Source organism: Pinus tabuliformis, chromosome 9 (assembly GCF_031772625.1).
Source record: "Pinus tabuliformis cultivar Carrire ecotype Pingquan chromosome 9, CPIR1, whole genome shotgun sequence".
NCBI lineage: Eukaryota > Viridiplantae > Streptophyta > Pinopsida > Pinales > Pinaceae > Pinus > Pinus tabuliformis.
The window spans coordinates 1,309,595,443-1,309,621,164 of record NC_142307.1 but is presented as its reverse complement, the minus strand read 5'-3'; the positions used below and the strand labels follow the sequence as shown (position 1 = coordinate 1,309,621,164).

General features: G+C 38.7%; 1 protein-coding gene across 5 annotated transcripts in view; it reads right to left on the bottom strand.

Moving 5' to 3' along the window:
* Positions 1-9,335: 9,335 nt before the first annotated feature.
* LOC149153351 (uncharacterized) overlaps positions 9,336-25,722 on the bottom strand; it is a 306,416-nt gene continuing 290,029 nt past the window's right edge. For all 5 annotated transcript variants that reach the window (XM_089440155.1, XM_089440156.1, XM_089440157.1 and 2 more), the window contains one exon: positions 9,336-10,206. In XM_089440155.1, the coding sequence (XP_089296281.1) occupies positions 9,964-10,206 (243 nt within the window). In that variant the 3' untranslated portion in view covers positions 9,336-9,963. The remainder of the gene's footprint in view (positions 10,207-25,722) is intronic.

The window sequence follows — 25,722 nt, the reverse complement described above, 5'->3', positions numbered from 1 at the left end:
GCCTAGTTGTTGATGAAGTTGGATGAAATATTGAAGGCAACATTGCCATATGGATAATGGACAGCCATGACTCTTGAAAGATGGTTCAAGAGGGAGATGATCACCTCTCATTAAAGATAAGTACTCTTTCAAGTTGTGTTACTTCTTTGTGCCTTTACTTTTGTTTTATTGATTTGATTATTATTTATACTTCGTACATGTCTATTTGAGTATTTGGATACTTCTAACCTCCCGATGAGTTGTGATAAGTGGATAAGTGGACCTTTCTAGGACTTGGCTAGTGCAAAAAGAGAAGAACAAGCACCGGAAAAGGAAAAGGAGGCACTTGATGAAAAGTTGACAAAGTGCTACATATGCCTATGTCAAATAACAAGGTGCACAAGTATTTTAATTCTACAAGGTATGTATGGTGCTTTATTTCAATATTATGTTTCAGTTGCAATATTGGATGGCAAGGTAAGCCCTAAGGTATGATGGGAATGTTACCCTCACAAATGGCTCATGCATATGAAAGTTTGATTCATGATACTTATGATGAGATGGTGCACTTAGTATTGGAAAAGTATCTTAAATTCTATTAAGTCGTGGTAAAGCTACATAGAAACATTGATTTTTGATATAATGGTGTTCTTGATATTTGGCAAGCATATTTCATTTTAGACATGATGGATTTCCTGATCCCATAAAGAAGGCTAGCACATTGATTCTTATATATGGTAGCTTGATACTATAGATAGTTTTTGTGATAAGCATGATAACCATGATGATGGAAGTGTAACAATAAGATTATTTCTCAAGATCCCCTTGTTAACCTTGGCTTAGTAATTTTTGACAATATAGATGCCCTAACTTGATAGACTAAGCTATGTAAGTGATAGTGTGTTCACGATCTTTGATGATATACCTGCTAGTTGTCCTAATCATATGACTCTAACCCTTGATGAAAGTTTGATATGCGATGATGAAGTAGTTGATGCTAACATGTTATGGCCATGATGGATATATGTTTTAAAACTTGATATAGTTTGATTTCATGATCTAACAATTTTTTTGATGCATAACAGTATTATGATAGACAGGTTGATAATGATGAAGTCTAAAGTGGCTTCTCATTAAGAGGGAGACTCTTCATAAGATCCCTACACCTATCATCATTTGCATTAAATATATGAAAGATTCCTTACTGTTGAAATAAATTTTCCGGACATAAATAAACAAATATCTGACAATATTGGTTTGCAAGAAGTTCCGATTTGAGAAGAGAGGGTTTCCCTTAGTCTAAGCCCCAACCACACGGAATCAAGCTTATTAGTGTGGTTATAGGCCTCCAACAACACGGAAGAAAGCCTATGGGTGTGGTTATGTCTATAGGTCACAAAAATGAAGCTTTATGCATAAAATCGGGAATGCACCTAGAGTATGACAGTCCTACAAATATGGAGCAGACATCAGAAAGTTCTATGAGTAGGGAAGTTTGAATGTTTGACTTACTATAGAGAACGTAAACATGTTGACTAAACTTGTGTTTGCAGGGGACTAAAATATGCATATTAGTATGTTATTGATTTGATCATTAGTATATGATAGTATTTGATAACAATTGCAAGGGTTTGACAAGATTTGGCTTGTTGAGTTGACTTAGTATAAATGAGCATATTGGCTTGGATGATTGATGATACTTTAGAACTTTGACATGATGCTTGATGGTTCATAGATATGTTTTTGGCTTATGGATTGTTTGAATTCATAATGATAACAAGTTAGAGTTTTGATCTGATTTGGTACTTGATGACTCATGATTTGCCTTGATAATAGTGTTATGTGGGCATAGTGACTTTTAGTGATTGAGGTTAGCATTGATTTTGTATTGACTTCATTGGCTTTAGCATTTTGGTTGAAGTATAAACAATTGTGACTTATCCTTGGTATTTGCATTTGCATCTAGTGACAATTCATGTTATGATGGCAAGATGGAATTTGATATTGCTTAATAACAATTTGTTGACATGACAATAGATGAAATCATGACTTTGTATTTGGATATAAGCTCTACCTATCACTTGGTCCAAAGAGTTTGTTACGGTGATATTGGCATTTATTTTGTATTAACTTCATTGGCTTTAGCACTTTGGTTGAAGTATAAACAGTTGTGACTTATCCTTGTATTTTCATTTGCATCTAGTGACAAGTCATGTTATGATGGCAAGATGGAATTTGATATTTAATAACAATTTGTTGACATGACAATAGATGAAATAATGACTTTGTATTTGGATATGAGCTCTACCTATCACTTGGTCCAAAGAGTTTGTTACAATGATATTGGCAAAAACTTTAATGATTTTGATATTTGTTTTGATCTGATAAGTTGTCTTAGTTAATTTGATTGCACAGTATTGATTTATGTAAAGGTTGAGCATATTGGTTTGGTCAAGTATTATGTTTGTGGAAAGCATTATATAAAGGAAGCTCCCCGAGCCATGTGTGTCCGCATGACAATTACTTTGTGAAGCCAAGAAGATGTGTAGATCCAAACCTCTACTTCAACAGTGGTCCAAGGTAGGGCTTTGATTTTGGTTTTATATATTGATGGTCTATTGTTAACAGGTAATGAGCCTCTGGTGATCAAAATAAGAGGGCATTGGCCTCTGAAGTTCAAAATGAAGAATCATGGCATGATGAATTACTTTTTCAAGTTTGGAAAAGAGAATCTATATCATGAAGTTATTGAAGCATTGTTGAAAATTGGAAATGCAAATCCTTGGACATTTTGATTGAATTATGCACATATATTGTTGGACCTGCCTTGGCAATCGATAGTTGATTGAAGCATTGATGTTATGTGTGAACACTCGTCCGTACATTCATATGTTTTGCATAAAATCTGAGTCAATTCATGATTGAGCCTCTTCATACACATTGAGTTGTCGTCGAGCACACTTTGAGATATTTGCATGGGATGATCAATTTCTGGTCTGAGACATTCTTCTTGTGATAAGTGACTACATGGATGTACTGATGTTGTTTGGGATCGTTATGGATAAGATGAGCACATCTAGGTGTTTCCTTAATACGAGATCTGCCATGATATTTTTGGATGAGAAGTTTGTAGCTTTAAGCATGACCAAGGTTGAATATGATGTTGCTTGCATAGCTAGTCGTGATGCAAGTTGAAGAATCTCTTTAGGGAGTTTTTGAGAAAGTTTTGGATATGACAAGGATACATTGCGATAGTATAGAGTGGGATCTGCTTAGCAAAGAAACCCATATATAGTTGGGACTGAGATCTCTTCATATGTTGAGATAGCATTGTTGTACGAGACAAGCTTAGGCTTGTGGTTGTCACCCCAATGAGAGGGAGGATGAATAAAGTATCCTTTTTGTGATGTATATATTTGATTTGATGTCTTTCGTGAACAAGATATCGCTACTATTGTGTCATGATGATTAAGCACGTGCCAAATATGAGCATGATGATATGTTTCTTATCTATAGAGAGCAAGATTGATTGAGAACATTGAGCCAACTCTCCCCCCCTGTCTAAGCTCCCAAGGTGAGGAATTGAGATGGAGGGCTCCTAGGTTGAGGGATCTTTGGACAATAGGATCATGGATGTTGCTCCCATATATGTTACCCATATGGTTGGAGATGTTTCTCCCCTTTCTTGGTCTTTGAAGAGTATACCCCAGTTGGCATCATACCCACAAGCTAGGCTTGTTGGGAATACCGCTCCCGATCTGGCCAACAGGTTGAGAGTGTACTTGGGGGTGTACAACCCAAGCTGATTATGATGCAGGGTTTCAACCACATGACTTTTGAGGGCCATTGTTGGGAAGGTCAGTGGGTAATAGAATGGGTTGAGATGTGCTCCCCTATATCACATATTGCTCAATGTGGGGTTGAAGATGTTTAGCTCCCCCTGGGAGATTTCAAGTTGAGATGTGCTCCGCGATGTGGTTTCAGGTTGAGATGTGCTCCCCGATGATAAGCTCTCTGATGTTTCTTGGGTGGTAGCATTGGGCTCCCTGCTAGAAGTGATTTTGAGTTGAGATGTGCTCCCCGATGTAGTTTTAGGTTGAGATGTGCTCCCCGATGTAGTTTTAGGTTGAGATGTGCTCCCTGATATTGTTTCAGATTGAGATGTGCTCTTCGACGTGATAGATGGTGGTAGCTTAGGTTCCTCTCTGATGTCAGCTTCTTCTTCTTTTAGATTCAAGAATGTTCACCATATGAGAAAGAAAAAATAAGAGATCAATAGGAAAAAGCAGAGATAAATCGAGATGAGTAGTGATGACATTTAATGATGAAATACTTGAGACAAGATATGAATTGATACTTGCGATGATTACATAATGTAGTCGGAATTTTTCCCTAGTTGAGAGGGAGTGTTAATTTGGTAGCTCAGTGATAAATTCCAACCATGGGACGAGATTCCTCTTTTCAAGAGAGCCAATTTTGACTATTGAAGTTCTCAATTTGGATAAGGGAAAATGTGCTTTTGAATTAAAGCCCACATGTGCACTTTTGATTAGGTCAGCCCTAAAGAAAATTAGACCCCCTTGGAAGGATATAAATACAAGTGACCTCAACCTCATTCGGACATCATCATTATGATCATTCTTCTTATTTCTTTGTTGTGGCTCCCGCATCTCTGAAATAGTTCGTGGAAAGTTCGCTCGCACAAGCCTGAGATTGCAGGGTCCAAAGCTTGCATGTGTCTGGGGTTTTTGGTTTACAATTGTAGGAATGACACAAGCAGATTTCGGTCATAACCATAGGATCGCAAGCTCATGTGTGTGGTTGGAGGTTTTTAGTCACACAGGTCACTCTCTAGGTGTGATTGGGACCTAGGGTTTGGTTTTTTAGTTGACCGCAGATTTCATTCGTTGACCACAAGTCTCAGCAATTGACCATAGATAGTGACAATTGATCGCAGGCTTTCGAATCAGGGTTTTGATTATTGGCATTGTTGGGTTCATCTCATGATATTATTTAGTTGATTTTTCTAAATATTTGTATGGATGAAGATATGGATCATTGTACTCTCTTTTTTTGAATCATTCAATGACAATCTAATAAGAAGAATTTGAAAGGGTTTTCCCCATATTGGGTTTTGCCTTTGTCTTTGACCAATCCTGGTGTCTCTATGTGTGAATGTTTTTCTTCTATTGTTCCTTTATGTTCCACTACATTGATGATGATGTTGCTATTTCTATATAATTGCATATGCTACTAAATAATGTTGTAAATATGAATAATGTTAAGTTGTCATGGAGTGAATTTAATATGAAAATGTTGAAATGCAATTATCAAAGAAAAAAGCAAGATAGCCTTAAGAAAAATTAACACTCCACGTGGCTTATTGTTGTTGTTGTATTTTCGATGTGGTTCAAATATTCCAAACTTCTTCTTTGATCTAGCAGCAAAAGCTTGAGACTATTCATTGTTGGGTTTGATTTCATCCTTGGCTTTCAATCTTGTTTTTTCTAGAACACATAAGGTGGAAAGTTCATCAAATATTGGAGTATCTTTTCTTGAATAAATGTTGGTTACAAAACGACTCCAATCTAGATGTAGAGCATTGAGTACGCTAGTTAATTCGAAATCATTTATGACTTATCCAAGCCCTTGAAGTTGATCTTTCAATTTCGATATTTTCACAAGGTATGAGGCCAAGTCTTCATCTTTTGATAACCTTGTTTTGTAAAGTTGATTCCTTAAGGATATCTTCTGACTTATAGTATTGATAGAGTATAATTTTACCAACTTGTCATGAACATCTTTCGATGTGCCCAAATCTGCAACAAAGGGAATAAGGTGATCTTTGATGGACTCAATGAGAATTCTTTGAGCCCTTATTTCTCCCTTATTGTACTTGGCCACTTCTTGAGTCTTGTCCTCGTCTGGTTTTGAAATTTTGCCAAGAACATGATCCATGACTTCATTTTCTATGAGAACCAAATCAATTCTCTTCTTCCAAGCTTTGAAGTTTGATGCTCCATCAAGTTTGGTGTCTTCCTTACAAAAAGGTGTCATTTGATTTTAAGGTTAAGACATCGAGTATAGTAAAGTACTTCCTTGTCAAAGGAGGGAAGCGCTTGAATGATGATGATGCTTCTAAGAATGTAGATGATGCTTCCAAGAATCTTCAAAGGTGTCCTTGAATGATGGCTACAATAGAGATGTCTTTTAGGAGGGCTAGTACAATGATATCTTCAAGTTGTTATGATGACTTTTTCTATGAAGGATAACAAGTGACCAAGAGTGTTCAATGATAGAGAGAGATATGGATAGTTGCTGCAATAATTCCCTTTAAGAGTGAATGATGGTATTTTGAGTCTTCTTCCTGATGCCCTTAGCAAATGATGTCCTCCAAAGTAGTTGATGTAAATATCTTAGGATGATTGTTGTAGGGATGCCTTCAAATGAGCCAATAAAAGTGTTCAAGTTGCCTTTTCCTCACCTGAGATCTGAAACCATGTTGAGAAAGCAATAGGCTAGCAAATTAGGGTTGATTTCTCTTACTTGATAATTGCATGTGAATATTTGTTGGCTTCTTATATCTTTTATTTTGTTCCCTTCATCAAACAATTACGAAAACATAAAACATGAAGATCACAAGAGACAAAGAAGATAAAGTTGTAGGCTCCAAGCCATGGCACAATGCCACAAGGGGGAAAACCCAAACAACTCCTCTTCTTATAGAATCAAATCAAAGTGAGATATCCAAGACCCAAAAGCCAAGACCAAGACTTTGCATAAGAACCAAGTCAACCCTCCTTCAAACCTTCCTCAAGCAAGTTAAATCCAACGAATTCAACACAAGTCAATGCTCTTCAAATCTGATCAAACTTTGAATTTTCGGCCCCTACAGTAATTCTGAAATTTTTGGCCATGTTGAATATTTGAAACTTCACACGTGTGACCAAATTAGGGCACAAGAACACTAAAATTTCCTTCTTTGACCTTCGCTCTCTCTGCTTTGACTTTCACTCTTCTTCTCTTGTCTTTCGTGGGTCTTATTTTTCTTTTCTTAGAACAAAAGTTGATGATATTGATTAATGTCCAAATGAAGTTGAATTGTATTGTATTTATAGTTGTCCAAGAGGACGAATAGGTGCCATTTTAAGTCGACTTGATCTTGTGGAGGACAAATTGACACCTTTGACTCAAACAAAAATTATTTTCTTTTTCTTTCAAGAAGTCTAAATGGGATTTTGACTCATGACAAATTTTATTTTGACTCAATAAATGCTAGAGGCATGAAGAACATGCTTGATTAATGAAAATAATAATAATGATTTTTTCTGAATTCAGGTTTCGGTAGAAATCACATAAGAGAAATTTTTGGCCAACACGTTTCGAACCAACAAGTGTGGCTCATCATCAAGACAAGATGAAGAGTCAGACCATGGAAAAAGCTTAAATAGAGAGCAATGTAGGGACAATAATTTCAATTAACAACTATATTTCAACAATAATAATTAAATTATATTATTAATTTATTGATATATTAAAAACAAATATTATTAAGTAACAACTATATTAAATAGCTAGTTTTTGAAAAATAATATTTAAATTAATTTATTAAAATAAAATATTATTAAAAAATCTATTACTGAAAAGATTAAAAAAAATGAGTCAAACTCCAAACAAGGAGGGAGGTCAAAAATTATAAAAGGGAGTCAAGACCCTAATCGAGACAAGATCATTTAATAAATAAAAATAATTAATGGAAAATAAATAAAATCAAAGGAAAATATACACAAGTCAAAAGAAATATATATATATATATATATAACAAAATAAAAATAAAAAAATAAAAAGCTCCATGTTGGCCATACAAAATCCCTCGTCAAAAATTTTACATCATTTGTCATATAGTCGTTACTTAATAATATTTGTTTTTAATACATTAATAAATTAATATCATAATTTAAATATTATTGTTAAAATATAGTCGTTACTTGAAATTATCGTCTCTACATTGCTCTCTATTTAAGCTTTTTCCATGGTCTGCATCTTCATCTTGTCTTGATGACAAACCACACTTGGTTTGAAACACGTCGGGCAAAAAATGCTCTTATGTGATTTCTACCGAAAGACTTTTATTAAATAATAATGATGATAAATTTCATTTTCTTCTTTTTGCTTTTACATGAAACACATATTGACACAAGTACAACGATGATTATGAAGACCGAACCTAGTTCCATTTTCAACAATTACTACTTTCAATATAGAGACAACTTATAAGTAGAAACGTAGAATATACCTGCTAATCTTACAAAAGGCATAATATTTTATAATTTCCGTATTCCAACAAAATATTTTCTTACCTTTATAACACCACCAACATTCAATTACATGTTGATGTTTGTAGTTTGGGAAGGTACTTCTGCACAGCCCTACGTGTCTAGGTGTGTAGAAGTTGCCTAATACACCCTTAACTTAAGCAATTATTTTAGTGATTGAAGTGATCTCATTTTATAGGATAAAGTGAGTTAATGTAATAAAATCAAAGATTTTTGCATTAGTGAATTAGATGAATTTCAACTATCGATCTCATGTGAGGTGAGATCGAATCTCAACCATCAATTACTTTGGAGATTAGAGTTGTGAATTTAGTCATAATTCAAGCTTATAAAAAAAATGCTAGGCCACGGGAGAAGACACAAAAGACACATTGAGCAAAAGACAGTGAAAGTGAGATCCCAATGGTTCGATGGAAACAATGTTGCGAAAATTGCTATTTTTTTGCCTGAAACGGTTAAATCGGAGATTTTTTCCCAAAAAAATCTTCATTTTTGTATTTTTTTTAATTTTGCTAATTTTTTACCGATTTTTATTGATTTTACTGATTTTTCCCGATTTCAGACCCTTGCCGATTAATCTCGATCGCAATGTTCACAACATTTGATGGAAAATGACTTCCATTCAAGTGCATTGGGTCTAAAGAAGGTGTGAGTAGCAAGAGAGATCCAGATCATCTAGGATGGATTGAAAGGATGGATCTAGGGCTTGATCAGCTGGATCAGAGCCAGGTTCATTGTTGTATATGTAACTTTCTTAGTGGGCCATTTTCCTAGTAAGGAAATCCGAGTAGGTTATGAAGTAATTTTTAATGAAGTACTATTGATTGGGTAGAATATTTGTGTTATGTGATTGAGATTGGCCATTTCATTTGCTTCTGTTGAATATTTAAGTTAAAACTCTAGCAATGATTTTAGTCATTAGATCTGATTTGCTAGGAAATAATAAACTAGGTGCTTGGGTTAAAATTTAACATTACATGCTGCCAAATCTTCCAACCTCTAACCAGCAACAACCATATCTTCGATGTAGTCATAATTTATAAGTAGACGCACAAAATATTCGTGTTGTGCTTTCCTTGTACAAAAAGCATCCTTAGTATAAAGGTACATAGCACTGCAACTATTTGGCCTAATGTAAAAAAAATCTCCACATACGGCACTTTTTAGCTTAAGATTTGTTTGCAGTAAATCCTATATTCCCTGGACAACCACTATATCCTTGTAAAATTAATCTTGATGAATCACTACTATTTGATTCACTACTGATAAGCCCCTGGAATTATCTCTAGTACAGAAAAAAATTACATGACAAAAGCATTAGATCTAAACTGTGTATTTCATCTTTAAAATCCACATTTTGCAGGTTGATGGACATAAGAGTCCATAAGCATCTTACAAATAACCTTCCATAGTAATATTCCATAGCAATGGTCTACAAGTAAGGGAAACATGATCTTTACAACAGTCATATGGAAATTTACTATTATTCTGGTAATAGTGCCACCTTCAGACAGCCTTTATGGAGCGCAAGAAAAACAAAGCACCAGCGTTATTCATTTTTATGAAGCATTTGTACAAATGATAATAAAATTACTTCACAACATTTACAATATTTAAGTATTGCTTAATCTATGGAAATGTAGCTTCGTCAATAATCTACAACTCTGTTGTGATTAAAAGGAAACATTGGTAGCTTTTGCTCACCCATAGCGTAAGAAATTATCTGCTTCTTAAGAGGGCCCAAAATTTGAACACCATTAAATGCAGCAGCACGCAGAAGATTCACAGGTCCAAAATCTGCTGAAAAAATTCTCTGAAATCCATCCAATACTGCCATCATAGGTAGATTTACAAGCTTCCTTTCTCTCTCATACTTCTTCAACAATGAAATCTACAAAAGGAAAAGTATTACATTCAGCATATTTCCTGTATATAAAGCAATTTACTACTTAGAACTGGAGATGAAATTAAAATTCCTAAATATCAGATACATCAAAATATACTATCCATGATAATAAAAAATTAAATAAATGTACTAGCATGCTGGATCAAAGATAGCAGCGTTTATAGTCATGTATCTTGTGCTGAAACATTAGTACAGTTCTTGAAGCAAGCCCTCTAACTCGAGGGATTGCACAATGGAACAAATGTTTCCAGAGATTTATATTCCATTTTGGCATGACCATATCAGTTAGATGGTGTCTGCACGTTCATTATTTCCTGTGACTAGTGTGACTGATAAATAATAAACAATTTGTAATGCTTCACAATGCTTAGTAAAACAATGTGAACAGTACAACAGCTCAACAGCCAGGAATTTCAACAAAAGATGATGAAAGATATGTTTGACAGTAAGCAAATGCACCTAAGAATGATTCAAGAAATGCCGACTGACTTTCAGCAAATGCAGCTGCAGATCCAACAAAACATAAGATCAGCTCCATTACCAATATTCAAGCTAGACACACAGATTTTAGGCTTCAGTTTGACAGCACAATACATGCCAACAAGCTAGACACACAGATTTTAGGCTTCAGTTTGACAGCACAATACATGCCAACAAGCTAGACACACAGATTTTAGGCTTCAGTTTGACAGCACAATACATGCCAACAAGCTAGATCCCTGACTATGATGCTTGGCAGCCTATTTTTTAACACATGAATTGAATGACACACACAAGATCATGATGGCAGAAGTAAATATGGAAGACCAGGCTCACATGAAAGGTCCACATGTGGAGTGCTGCAACTCTAGGTGACACATGACAAGCTCAAAGGCATGCACATTTAGCAAGCAAGGCTCCAAGGTTGAACATTCAAGCGAGGTCTAATGCTTCTTCATAGGTCTCTAATGCTCCATCACTCCCTCTTAAGTCATGTGTAACATTGAATCCACCCCAGCTACATGAACACGGCTCAACCCGGACATACCCAAGTCAAGCACAAGCCTCCATACAAGCAACCAAGTATCTCCATGTAATCTAGGACTCAAAAAACTCCTCCAAAATGCCCAACACTCTTCCTTCATGGCAGGACATCCTCCTAAGCAAGCAACCACCCTCCATGTGTTGGCTACATGAAGTCACCAACCTTCATAGGTCTAAAATGCTCTAACGATGAATGCCACACGAGAATCATGCGAAGGCATAGAAGTTAATGACCAAGCCAACTTCAATGTGTATGTCCACCACAATACAACCAAGGTTCATCCATACACCATGCACTCTACATCACACAAAACATCCCCAAGCATGGTGTAGGCACTTTTAGAGTAACCTTGAAAGCTAACACTCCCTCTCTATGAGTAAAGTGTTTTCACCATCACTAGTATAGTCCCTCTACAACTCAACCAAAACTACCATCTACATATCTAAACTTGTTGCAATCTCGAAATCAACCACTAGCTCCTCAAAAACATGTGTCACCCAATTATCACACTCCTCCATTAAGGTAGCACACCTCACCTCCTCAAAGCAATTGGAAGGTTCACAAGTGGAATCCATTGCCATATGGTCAATATATCTCCTAAGAGGTATACTTTCCCTCACTGAAGATCTAGGCACTTCTACATGTTCCTATGCATCCTATAATATCTAGGTAAAGCCATCTTGGCTTCTATGTATCAGAGTCGAAGGTGAAGGCATGTACACCCCCACTCTCACCTTGTCCACACCTAGATTCAACTCTTCTCTAAGCTCTAAAGTAGCCTCTAGAACAACAACCTCCTCACTCCCTTCAAAATCATTGAAGGAGATACCTATGATCTCAAGGACATCACGTCTTCATCAAAATTCAGATCTTGGCTCACCATAGTCTTTCGTTGTGTTAAAATACAGAAATTGGAAGCCATTGAGATCTCATTGTATCCAACAGAGCAAGATAATATCACAACATCTTGAACATCCAAAGAACACTAAATGTGAACTTGAATGAACATAGCCTAGGACCATCAACAACCTACCAAACTCCAACATTGTCCATATCAACTTCATAGGCTAAAATCTATAAACACCACATCACTGGTTGTTCAAGACAACTTGCAAGGATGATCACATCTCCATACAAGACCAAGGCAAGTTGATCTGATCTATCAAAACAAAAGATAAAAATATCAATGTTCCACCAAGGATCCAGGACGAGGGGGCGAGGGAGCGAGGGGGCGCGGGAGCGGCCTATGCAAAAGCTCCTTACCATTTTTTAGGAAACGTGGGGGAGCGTCAGGGTCTTAAAAATCTATAAATATAAAATATAATTTATTAATTGAGTCCACTATGACAATTTGGTTTGAATTGAAAAGCTGCAAAGCATGATCATTGATATGAATATCATTTGACATTATCCAAATTTATAATATCATATAAAATAATAAATTTAAAATTCTAATTCAGCTTGGTCAAATTCTAATTTAGGTTTTGGTCAGACAGAGGGAGAGCTTCAGCTTGATAAGGTAGCCACTGAATTCTGTGAAAAGGAAAATGAACAGATCAGGAACACTGCATTGGCAGTAGAAGGGGCAAATACAATGGGTTGTCCAGCTGTATTGGATCCAACAACTAGAAAGTTTGTTATATTATATATAATATAGACAGTACACCATATGCTGAAAGAAGAGTTTTAGACTCAAGTGGACATGGCAGCAATGTTCACACTCACAGTGTCACTTCTAGTCCTAGAGAGGATGTGGAAGTGGAACATTATAGTGGCATGAATGAAGACATATTTGATGATATGTAAATGTAATTTATGATGGTGTTTTAACTTTTAACTTTTAAACTTTTGAACAACCATATGAACTATAATTTATGAGTAATGATAGTAGACTGCCAGTCATAGTTCTTTTTGTACTTTCATAGTATGTATTAATTAGTATGCATTATTAGTTTTGGACCTTGGTAATGATGGTATTTGTGTAACTTGTTATGTTGAAAGTTTGAAAGTTTGAAACTTGATATTAGATAACTTGATGTTTGAAATTTGAAACAAAAACTTGATGATATGTTGAAACTTGAAACTTGAAAGTTTGAAACTTGAATCATGAATGTTATAATAATCGTTAATGATGATCCAGATGATGGCAATGTTGAATCATGAATGTTTATGCCATATGACATATGTTGAAAGTTGAAAGTTGAATCGATGATTATGAATCATGAATCATGATAGATCATAGATGATAATTTAGAAATTAGATTCTGAATTTTGAAATATGAATGGTAATATGAATTTTTTATTTTTAATATATATATATATATATATATATATATATATTATGTGCCGTTTCCTGCCGTATCGTATCCAGATTTTTTGAAAATTTGCGGTATCCGTTTCAAACCCCGTATCCGTTCCCGTATCCGTTTTCTGGTAACTTGGGTTTTAGTTCCAGGAGAGATGAGAAGATCACATGAAAGAGTTTTTGACAGTTTACTATCAAATGACATTGACTGCAGGATGACCATTTGCGAACCGACTTGGGTGACCAACGATGGCATGGATAATTTGTCTACTTTATTAGAGCAATGCCATGCAGTTCAAACTTCAAACTAGCAGTGTTTTTCAGGGGTGAAAATAATTTTCAGACCTGAGAATTCAAGCTGAGCCACTGTGCTCTGTGTAAGTTTTGTAACTGTATAAATTCATATATAACGACAGTTCCTGAGATTTCTTGTTGCCCATAGTATTTTGTCATGCTTGCAGTAAACGCATGTTAGTTTATAGTCCACCCAATTATTTCCCACATGACATAGGTGCTGCTTCCATAGTTTGTATGTCAAATGTCATGCAGATTAAAAACACAAACTGAATGTCTCATATTCTTTGCCTGTCACTCCAGTTATCTCCCCACTGTAATCCAGCCATCACTTGAGAAAAAAAGGAGAAGTTTTACAAGGGAAAATTCATGTACGTGCTATATGGTCCAGCAAATTTCCATGATACAGACCCTCTAAAATAACGCTTGTTGAAACCAAAAGACAACACAAGACGTTATCCCCATATAGAACATGAGTAGCTTTGTACCACTTTAGGTCTATTAAATCATAAACTATAAGCAAGGCCATTTTTTTGGGAGCGTGGGGAAACGTCCCCCCAGGGAAGGGAAACGTTTCCCTGGCACGTCCCCCCGAGTTTCCTCCATTTTGGGAGCGTGGGGAAACGTCCCCTACTCGTCCCCAAGTCCCCGGAGCGCGGGGGAGCGAGGAAACTAGACCCCTAGGGGGGGGGGGCGAGTCCCCGTGGAACACTGAAAAATATGCCTACATCTTAACTCATTAATCCTAAATACAAAGCTCGTGGTAAAGGTAACAACACCCATAAAGAGTTATCATCAAATTATGAGCACGAGAATCCCTCTCATGCATCTCAAAAACCTCCAACAATTGAAGCAAAAATCTCAACAATGTCACCTCCTCCTTTCTAGGATAATCCTAAACCAAGAGTAACATCATGGTCAACTTCTTCTTCTTGAGAGAATACAACCACCCTGTTATTGTCCTCTATGTTGATTTATGTAGCTTGGGAGGTACTCCACAACCCTAGGCACTGGGTTTGTGTGAGGTTGACCACAAAAGGAATTTTGTGGGTGAAGTACCCAAGCAGTGGGTTTTGCACCCAGTGTTGTGGGCACGAAACCGAGAGGTATTTTGATGATTTGACCATTGTTGCAAGTGAATCACCCTTAATGGAGCAAGGGGCAAATAAGGCAACCATGGAGGCATTGATCAAATGAGAGAAAATATTTTTTATTTGTATGTGGTGGGCTAATTGATAAGTTGTTCAAGTTAGCTTAGCTTGCAAAGTGCCCTTTGGAGGGTTATTCATTGCACCAAGAAGCATATAAATAGCAAAGAGTGTTGATTTGGGGTAGCATCGGATGTGCTCTAGCCACGAAATTTGGTGGAGAGGTTGGGGCACATGAGATCTCCAATACCCAGAAAGGGTTTGGGCAAATTCTAAATAGTTCAGGAGATATTAAGATAATTAATATTTTTAATGGAGTCCCTAAGTCTAAACTTAGGGAAAATAAAATATTAATGTGTATTAATATGAATCTGTGTTAGAATGGTCCAAAAAACATGGATCAAGCTAGATCTAATCTTAGCCATTGATTAGGGACTTAATCTCGGCCATTGAGATGTCAACAGAAAAAGTATAAGAGGAGGCTTGAGGGGCACTTGGAGAACATACTGAGGGAGACCAGTCAGTTCAATTTCTGGAGCGGGGTTTGCTGAGAAATTGAACCAGTGGTCTGGAGAGTAGTCAAGAGGCAGCAAGTACGGAACAAAGAGACGGGAGATCAGCGTAGAAGAGGCAGACGCAGAGCCAAAGGAAGCCACGCAGAGACAATAGAGACTGTGCAGAGCCAGAAGGGCCCACATCATCCATGCAGACACTGCAGGAGTGACGTAGAAGCCCAGAGAGGCTACGCAGAGCCTCAATAGGCTGACGCGGAGGGTTTCAAGTTGTAGCATAGGTTAGTAGGGCCTACGTTGGGTTTAGGAAAGTGCTGGAAGGTTGTCTATCTGTGGATAAGCCAGTTTGGCACCCTGTTATACAAGAAAATTGCTGAATAATAAAATCCTCCCTTGCTGCACCGATTTTCCCACATTGGGTTTTTCCGGGGACATTAGTCCAAAATAACTGTGTCAATGTGTGCATATCTTTGTTTCTGTATTACGATGTGATATCTGCAACAATATTTATTTTAATGTTTGTTTAAGTAATTTCATGAATAACTTATGATGAAATAAGTAGGAAAAGTAAATCAGTTGCTGCAATGATAGAATTTTCATAGAGAGGCAAGTCATTTGATCACACATTAAAAGGGAAAGCAATCTGAGGTAGCCGCAACCTTGTGTTGTAGTCGCTACAACAACACCCAAAAATTTTAGACTACTTCTCAATTTTGGGTCCCCCTTTGCTTTTCAAGACTCAAGGGTTATGTTCATGTTTTCAATTCACCAACTCCCCCAATGACCTAGTTGCCATTAAACCATAGTTTTAAAAACTGGAAGCGAGTATCGAACCGGTTGCCTATCTAACCATGATTCGAACCAGAACTGGATCAAACTGGATTCAATAAACTGGGAATGGAAAAAAATACATAAAATATTTATCTTTTAGTGAAAAAACTTATTTTTAAGATTACAAACCATGATTCCAAACCAATAGAGACAAAATATGGAAATTCTTCTCATCTATATACGATGTAAGGGTGCATTTATCAAAATGGCACTCGAGTGCAATACATATCAATGATATCATCCACAAAATATATAACCAATGAGGCTCTAAATGGCCTCTAGAGTCCAAAAACAATGCTAAAACTCAAGCTACTAGGCCACTAGCCTACTACAAGTACAAAGTACAAACTCAAACTCAAAGTACAAATCATTGATCAACATGATCACTCATCAAACTCATCACCACTACTAGAGATGGGATCATCAGCAGGAGCTACATAAACATCATTTGGGTCAGAGTCTGAGGACTCCTCACACTCCTCTCTAGCCTCAATAGCAATACGAGGCCTAGTAGAACTAGAAGCACGAGTTGGCTGAGTTACATGACTATTGCTCTCCTCACCAATACCATGAGCCATGCTTGGCCCTGGTGGTTCACTACCTTCAACTACCAAATCTACATTGGGATCAACACCCTCCAACTCCATGGCATCAATATCAAAATTAACATCAAACTCAGTTGGATGAGACTCCTCCACCCATTCTGAAGATGGATCAATATCATCCAACACAATGGGATCTGTATCAGGTCTTTTGTTCAGCAACTAGTTGCGCCTTAGTTGAAGGTTGTACTGCACGAAGACAAGATCATTCAATTGTTTTTGTTCCAAATGATTTCTCTTCTTTGTGTGAATCTGTTCAAAAACAGACCAATTGCACTCACACCCAAAAGCACTGCAAGTTTGGCTGAGAACTCTAACTGCAAACTTTTGCAGTTGAGGGCATTGGCTTCCAAATGACTCCCACCAATGTGCTACAAAGACAAAGACTAGAGTTAGTTCATTTTTCAACAATTTAGATGGTAAGTTTGAACAATTTACAAAATACAAATTACAACTTCAATTTTAAACAATTGAACTTTACAAAAATAGAAACAAATAAATTGGAATTTCTTACCTGGTTGATCCACATCTCTTGCAATCTTTGCCAGATTTTTGCCAAATGTGCCTATGGCCCTAGAGAAAGTAGTGAGTTGATGTATTTCCAATTGTTGCAACTCATCAGGTACCATGTGCTCCAAGCACTCATACAACCCATCTCTGACCTCCCCTAAATGATCTTCTCCTAGCTTAGCTTTATAATGATACTTTGGGTTCAGGAAATACCTAGTTGCATGTATAGGACAATGGAGTTGATTGTTCCATCTGTTATCAATGATCTCCCAAATAGGCCCATATTTACCTACTCTGTCTTTGTAGGTTGCCCGTATTTTTCCTTTGCCTAATCCATAGCCTCATAGATGTAGCCCATGGCGAATTTTTCCCCATCTACCAAACATAACACCTTAACAAGGGGCTCACCAATTTTCACAACCTTTGTTGCTTTTTTCCAAAAGTGTTATCAAAAACTTTCTTTTTGGTGTCTTTTCCATTTGCTCTGCAAGCCCACCGAGATGAATTCCATTCATCACTAGAAAACATTTTCTGCAAGTTTTGTTGTTGGGAAGTGAGAGATTGCAATGTGAGGAAGTGAGTTGCAAATCTTGTGATGGCGGGCCTAACAAGCTCCTTGCCCCCAGTGTTTTTCCTCATTAGGCTCAACACCCATGAGTGGTTGTAGATGTATTTTGTGATACTCTTGGCATGCTCTACAATGTTCTTCACCAACTCCACTTTTCCTATGTCCTCAAGCATGAGGTCTATGTAATGTGTAGCACATAAAATATGGTCTTGTAATTAGCCTCTAACATCTTTCCAGCAAGAACATAGTTTGAGGTATTATCAATGATGACATGCACAACATCATGTACCCCCACTGATGTAACAATGTCATCCAAAATCTCAAATAATAGTTTGGCATCTTTCACCTTGTTAGATGCATCGACCGATCTCAAAAAGAGACAAAAATTTATGATAGTGTGGATTTTTCCATCAATCCATCCATTTGACGTGATGGAACAACCTGTTTTGGTCCATATCTCTTTATATTCAATCAAATAATCTCCAATGGATGCAATCTCTTTTTGCAAAAGTCTTCCCCTCAATTCATGCATAGTAGGGCCTCTAAAGCGCTTTCCTGCAGCAAAAGTAGCATCCCACATAGCTTGGTAGTAAGGTGAGTGAGCAACATTAAAGGGGATATTTGCATCATACCACCATCTAGCAATGTATTCAAAAGAAACACATTTGCACTACTTTTTCCAATGAGCATCCAAGTTGGGTTGACTTAGACTTGGTTGGGAGGCAGTGGCACTAGCAGAGGCTGAGGTGGAGGAAGGTGTAAAATAGCACTTAATGTTCATCCTTTTTTTACCTTTGGCTTGGCCTTGAGGTTGAGACCCAAGGGAGGGAGGAACATAACGAAAGGGTTCTTGGGGATTGGAGGAGTCTTCAAAGTCAAAATCATCATACCCACTTGCTTCTTTCTCTCTCCTAGCCATAGCTTCCTCAAGTTCCTTCTTCCTTGCAATTTCATCTTGAATAGCCTTTTCGCTAGCTTTTGCCTCCTGATACTTCTCAAACCTTTCAAGGTATTCTTTCCTAATAGGCCCTATGACTTCATTTGGTGCATCACAAGGGGTTACTTGGCCTCTTATACCAGCCAAGTGTTGTTTCAACCCATAAATACCCCCTACTCCCATTGGGTGCTTGCAATATTTGCACAAAATTTTGCCATCAACAACATCACAGTGAATCCATGTAGCATCTTTGGCTTGTGGGGCCATAATGGATGGTGAAATTTCAGATTTTGAATGAAAGAGATCTACAAATAAAATAGGAAAATGAAAAACCTATGATCAACTACTATCCTTCTAGTTCTTCCTTAATGCATTTTAACTTGAAACTTGAAACTTGGAAGAGGGGAAAGAAAGATCAATAAATCTGGAATTTTTTTTGGGAAAAATCATACCTTGAAGGTTGGAAATGAAAACTAGTTGAAGTCTCCTCCCAAAGATTCCAACTACACTTGAAAGCTCCTCCAAGATGAAAAATAACCTCCAAACTTGTTGTTGTTGCTCCAAAACTCAAGGTTCTTGCAGCACTGCCCAAGCTCTCAAACTCTCACAAACAGTTGAAATCAATTGTGTGAGACAATGAGAGCTTGGGCTTGCTTTTATAATTGTAAGTCAGCAAATTTGGAGGGAAATTTGTCCATGGTTTGGGAAAAGCACCTTAAGAAACCATCTATGGGCCCCACAAATCCACCCAAGTCCACGTGCATCGATTCGGTCGGTTAGTGTTGGAATCGGTCAGTTAGGACCGGTGAGGTGCCAAACTGGCCCACACGCATCAACTCGGCCGGTTAGTGTTGGAATCGGTTGGTTAGGACCGGTTAGGTGCCATACCAGTCGGTTTGGACGATTTTCGGTCTGAATAAGCCGATTTTTAAAACTATGCATTAAACCCTATTGATGTGCCTGTCTTCATGATGCATATTACATTTATTCCTCATGTTTTATCTTGGATATTGATCTTATCGATGCATTAGGGTTTAGGGTGTGGTTGCCCTAATAAGGGGTAGCATCGGATGTGCTCTAGCCACGAAATTTGGTAGAGAGGTTGAGGCACATGAGATCTCCAATACCCAAAAAGGGTTTGGGCAGATTCTAAACAGTTTAGGAGATATTAAAATAATTAATATTTTTAATGGAGTCCCTATGTCTAAACTTAGGGAAAATAAAATATTAATGTGTATTAATACGAAACTGTGTTAGAATGGTCCAAAAGACATGGATCAAGCTAGGTCTAATCTTAGCTGTTGATTAGGGACTTAATCTGAGCCGTTGATATGTCAACAGAAAAAGTATAAGAGGAGGCTTGAGGGTCACTTGAAGAACACACCAAAGTGATCAGTCATTCTATTCTCTAGAGCAGTGTTTGCTAGGAGAGATAGAATTAGTGATCGTAGTTGCAGCTAAGGGGCATTGAGTACAGAGAGATAGAGGGGCAGAGATAGTGTCGGGAGAGAAGCGTAGTAGCCAAGGAGTGTGACGCGGAGCCAACTAGGGCTCACGCAGGGCCACGAAGAGGAAGCCGGGAGTTGCGCAGAGCCTTAGAGAGGCCATCGTTGCTGACGCAGAGGGCCCGAGGGCTGACGCAGGGCCTCCTAAGGCTCACGTAGACCCATCTGGGGTGACGCGGGACCAACGTTGGGCAGAGAGGGGCTGACGCAGTCCAGAAAAGGCTAATGTTGGGGTTTCTGGGGCAGATTGGTGCTGAGGAGCTGCGGAAGGATTATCCAGGGTTTCAACCAGGAGATTTGTCTCAAATTGAGAGGTATCACTGCCAAGGAAATTCTTTGTTGGGTAGGCTAGTTTCGGCACCCAGATTGTACTCTGATATTGCTTAATAAGAAAACCCTCAAATAGCTACACCAGTTTTTCCACATTGTGTTTTTTTGGGGATATTGGTCCAAAAATAATGGTGTCATATGGTGTGATTGTTTTTGTTTCCTTCAGTTGTTGATCTATAATATGTTGAGCATGCACTAGTGTTTATTTTCAGTATCTACATTGTAAATAACTTGTTAAGTAAAATAACAAGTAGGTAGGAATAAATCAGATAAAGTGCATGGAGGGTTTCTAGCTAAGTAGACTTAGAAACTTCAGCATGGTATCAAAACGTGATTGCAGATCACAGGAGGACTAAGGACATCAGCCGAGCAGAGAAATAGCAGCAGAAAACAGTTGTCCCGAGGTGACAAAAGTTGTTTCTAGCGGAGCAGCAACAAGGAAGGGTGACGCAGTGCCTGTGTCATCAAGGGTGAGCCAGGAAGAGGCAGCGCAGAGGCTAAGGAAGGAAAAGGGAGCCTCACGCAGAGCCACGCAGAAGCTGGGAGGGTTGACACAATTGGCTGAGGAGGTCGGGTTGCTATTGTCGGGATTGCGCAGAGCCTAGGAGCTCTCACCTTCAGGTTGCTAGGGTTTAGAAGGTTGTGGGAATATTGCAGAGTGGAGCTAATGAGGTACTGTAGTCAGAAGAGTACCTAACAGAGCAAGGCCAAGAGGAGGGAGTTGCTACCGAGGGTTTCTAGCCGAGGAACCTGGATCAGTGGTGCGGTTGCACAAGACGATCAGAGTAGGGGGCATCTCGACAACAATAGAAGGATTTCCAGGAGGGAAATTGGGACTCAGAGGGAGTCCAAAAGAGAACTTCTAGACGAGAAGTAGAGACTCAGAGGAGTCGAACAAAGAACTTCCAGGAGGGAAGTAGAAGAGCATCATGGCACTACACGGAGTAAGCGACTAGGATAGACTAGACGAAGCGTCAAACTTCATAGTCTAAAAGGCCAGAATCTTATCCGTACTTGACAGAAATCGTGTCAAGAACTTCGCCTTGAAGGTAATAGCTATCCCAATCGACCCCAATGATAACGACAAGTACGAGGAGGCAATGACGAGGGCCAAGAGCATCATCCTTGACAGGGTCAAGGATCATGTAGTACCACACATTGTCGAGAAGCAAACAACATATGAGATGTGGGAGGCTCTCAAGAAATTGTACCAGCATACTTCTTTGTAGAGAAAAATGCTACTTGAGAACCAGTTGAGGTCGTATCAGATGAAGAAGGGAGAATCGATTGACACCTTCCTCGGAGGAATGAATGAGATTCGAGATCAATTGGTTGTTATAGAAGCCACGCCAGATTAGGAGTTGATGGTGAGGACAACCTTGAATGTTGTCTCAGAAGACTAGGAGGTATTTTTCCAAAGTATACTGGGCAGAGGGACTCTCCCACCTTGGGACGAAATGTGGGCAACTCTTCACCAGGAAGAGATCAAATGGTAGTCGAAGACGGGTAGTAGTAGCAAGGGGATCAAAGTCAAACAGTAGGAGGAAGATGTTGCCCTAGCATCTGAGGGAAAGCAGGGAAAGCAGAAGAAGAAGGATCTCTCCAAGATCAAGTGCTTCCACTGTGGGGAGTTGGGTCATTATGCAACCCAGTGTCCAAGGAAGAAGAGTAAGGGAGAGTCTTCCGAGACTAAGGCAACGTTTGCATAGGCAGAGAAGGAAGTTTTAACAAACGATGACTGTGCCATGAGTACACACACACCACTTGAGTGAAAGTGGGGAGACATCGCGCTGTAGTCAAGCGGACTACAAGCGATGAGGGGCAAGATCTTCGAGGTACCCAACCTCTTGGATTAGACCTTGCTATGGGAGCCCCGAAGAGGAGTAGCAGGACTAGCTGAGTCGGGTGGAGACGGATGCAGATGGAGCGACAAAGAAAGCTACAATGCAGGAGTCCTGAGACAACGTGAGGCTAGCAGGCTGCAACAATGCGAGAAGCACGTGAGTGTTGCACCAGTGCGGGATGGCACAAAGAAGTGTGCAATGGTGCGAGATGTAGGGAGTTGTTGCAGCAGCGCAGAGGTCAGAGAGGGAGCACTTGTTAGCGACAGAGGGAGCTTCATCATCAGTGGGTGTCTCCAGCCCAACTGAGAGGTCAGTTTGGGAGATCAGTTACTTACTTCTCAGTAACTGAGTTGCAGTGCAACAGTGGGAAGCACGATGCAACATGATGAGAGGAGGTGCAATGCAGATGCAGTGCTAGGAGAAAGGACCAGCAGTAGCATAGATGTAGAGGGAGCTGTCGTACAGATGCAACAGTGGCAGCAGCAGAACCATTTGCGGCAGTACAAGATACAGCAGTGTAGAGGATGGTGGGCAGCAGGCCTAGCATCAACACAGGGACCGATGCCGGATGATCAGAGTAATACTAAGTGAGGAGTATTGTGGCAATAGCAGAACCATGGGCGGCAGTACAAGATACAGCAGTGCAGAGGATGGTGGGCAGCAGGCCTAGCATCAGCACAGGGACGGATGCCGGATGATCAGAGTAATACTAAGTGAGGAGTATTGCTAGAGCACAGTCGTCGCTAAGAGGGAGTGTTGATTTGGGGTAGCATCAGATGTGCTCTAGCCACGAAATTTGGTGGATAGGTTGGGGCACATGAGATCTCCAATACCTAGAAAGGGTTTGGGCAGATTCTAAACAATTTAGAAGATATTAAAATAATTAATATTTTTAATGGAGTCCCTAAGTCAAAACTTAGGGAAAATAAAATATTAATGTGTATTAATTGAAATTGTGTTAGAATGGTCCAAAAGACATGGATCAAGCCAGATCTAATCTTAGCCGTTGAATCTCGGCCGTTGATATGTTAACACGAAAAGTATAAGAGGAGGCTTGAGGGTCACTTGGAGAACACACCAGAGTGATCAGTCATTCTATTCTCTAGAGCATGGTTTGCTAAGAGAGATAGAATTAGTGATCGGAGTTGCAGCTGTGGGGCATTGAGTACAGAGAGACAAAGAGGCAGAGATAGTGTCGGGAGAGCAACGCAGTAGCCAGAGAGTGTGACGCAGAGCCGGCCAGGGCTCACGCAGGGCCACGCAGAGGCAATCGGGAGTTACGGAGATCCTCAGAGAGGCTAGCGTTGTTGATGCAGAGGGCCAGAGGGCTGACACAAGGCCTCCTAAGGTTGACGCAGACCCATCCGGGGTGACACAGGGCTAGCGCTGGGCAGAGAGGGGCTGACACAATCTAGAAAAGGCTGATGCTGGGGTTTCTGGGGCAGATTGGTGCTCAGGAGCTGCCGGAAGGATTATCCGGGGTTTTAGCCAGGAGATTTGTCTCAAACTAAGAGGTATTACAGCCAAGGAAATTCTCTTGTTGGATAGGCGAGTTTTGGCACCCAAATTGTACTCTGATATTGCTTAATAAGAAAACCCTCAGATAGCTACACCAGTTTTCCCACATTGGGTTTTTCTGAGGACATTAGTCCAAAAATAATGGTGTCATATAGTGTGATTGTTTTTGTTTCCTTCAATTGTTGATCTGTAATATGTTGAGAATGCACTAGTGTTTATTTTCGGTATTTACATTGTAAATAACTTTTTAAGTAAAATAACAAATAGGTAGGAATAAATCAGATAAAGTGCATGGAGGGTTTCTAACTAAGTAGACTTAGAAACTTCAACATGCAAAAATTGTGTTTATGCCTGCATCAAGGTCTGATTAGATTATAGATCAAATGTAATAATTTTATGATGCCTCCAATGCCTGCGGCTAGGCTATTTTGGCCTATTTAGGCATGCGGCTAGGCCTAACTAGCCTCAAAGCCTAGTGACTGCCTCAATGGCCTAGAGATCGAACTTCTCGACCCTCAAAAAAATTGCAATGAACTTGCAACGGAAACAAGTTGATTTCATGCCAAAAATATGATTTAGCCCCAAAAGTGTTTGCAAAACTTTTTGGTGATAAATCCTTATGAAAAACCCTGATTTGCAATGAAAACTAGCCCTTCTAGGGCATGTGGACTCCAAGATTGATAGAGCGTTGAGCAATAGAGGCTCAAGGAAGGTGGATCTAGGCCTTTAAAGGCTAGATCAAGGGCCCAAACCCTTGCGGCCCTTTTCAAATAGCTGAACGATTTCCTTCAATGTGCTACAATGCCCAAACCCTAGCCACTGGGCTAGGTGAGGTCTAACGCCTTCAATCATTTGGATTTTTCCTTAATCTTGAACCAATGGTACCTACAAAAACAACCCTAGCCGTCCCTCTAGATATATAGGAAAATGAGAAAACTATACCCCAATAGGTTATATATATAAGGCAAAATAATTAGAAGGGTTAGAAAAGAATTACAAATTATCTACACTATTCACAATAAAATTTTTAACTCCAATTAGCATATCTATGTTTGGTAGCACAAATAGATTGAAGATAAATGAGTGAAATAAGATTTTGTTATTTTGAGCAATGGCCAAGATCACTTCATAAAATTTTTAGGTAAGTATCACAGAATTTAACACAATTGGCTCTTGAGTTTCTTGTCTTGGGAGTTGGCTGGTCCCACTGAAGACTTCCCATAACACCCAAGATCTGAATACCATATAGTCTCTACACACTAGAGATGAAGTTATTAGATCAAAAGGGGCTAGATACACATTAAAACCTTCAAAATCTAGAGATACCTGCTAGATCAATCAAGTCAAAATGCTTTTCTAAACCTAGTAAATAATGCAAGATACTTGTGCAAATAGTTAATCCAACCACTAGTTAATGAAATAATAACTTGTGCAATATTATTCAGTAGAGCATTAAGAACATGATCCAGAAAACATTACCACAAGAAACAAAAGAAGAACACCATCACGAATAAACCCCAAAAGACTTTTTCTTTATTATTCCAAAAGAAAGATTACATCCAACATAGCTTGA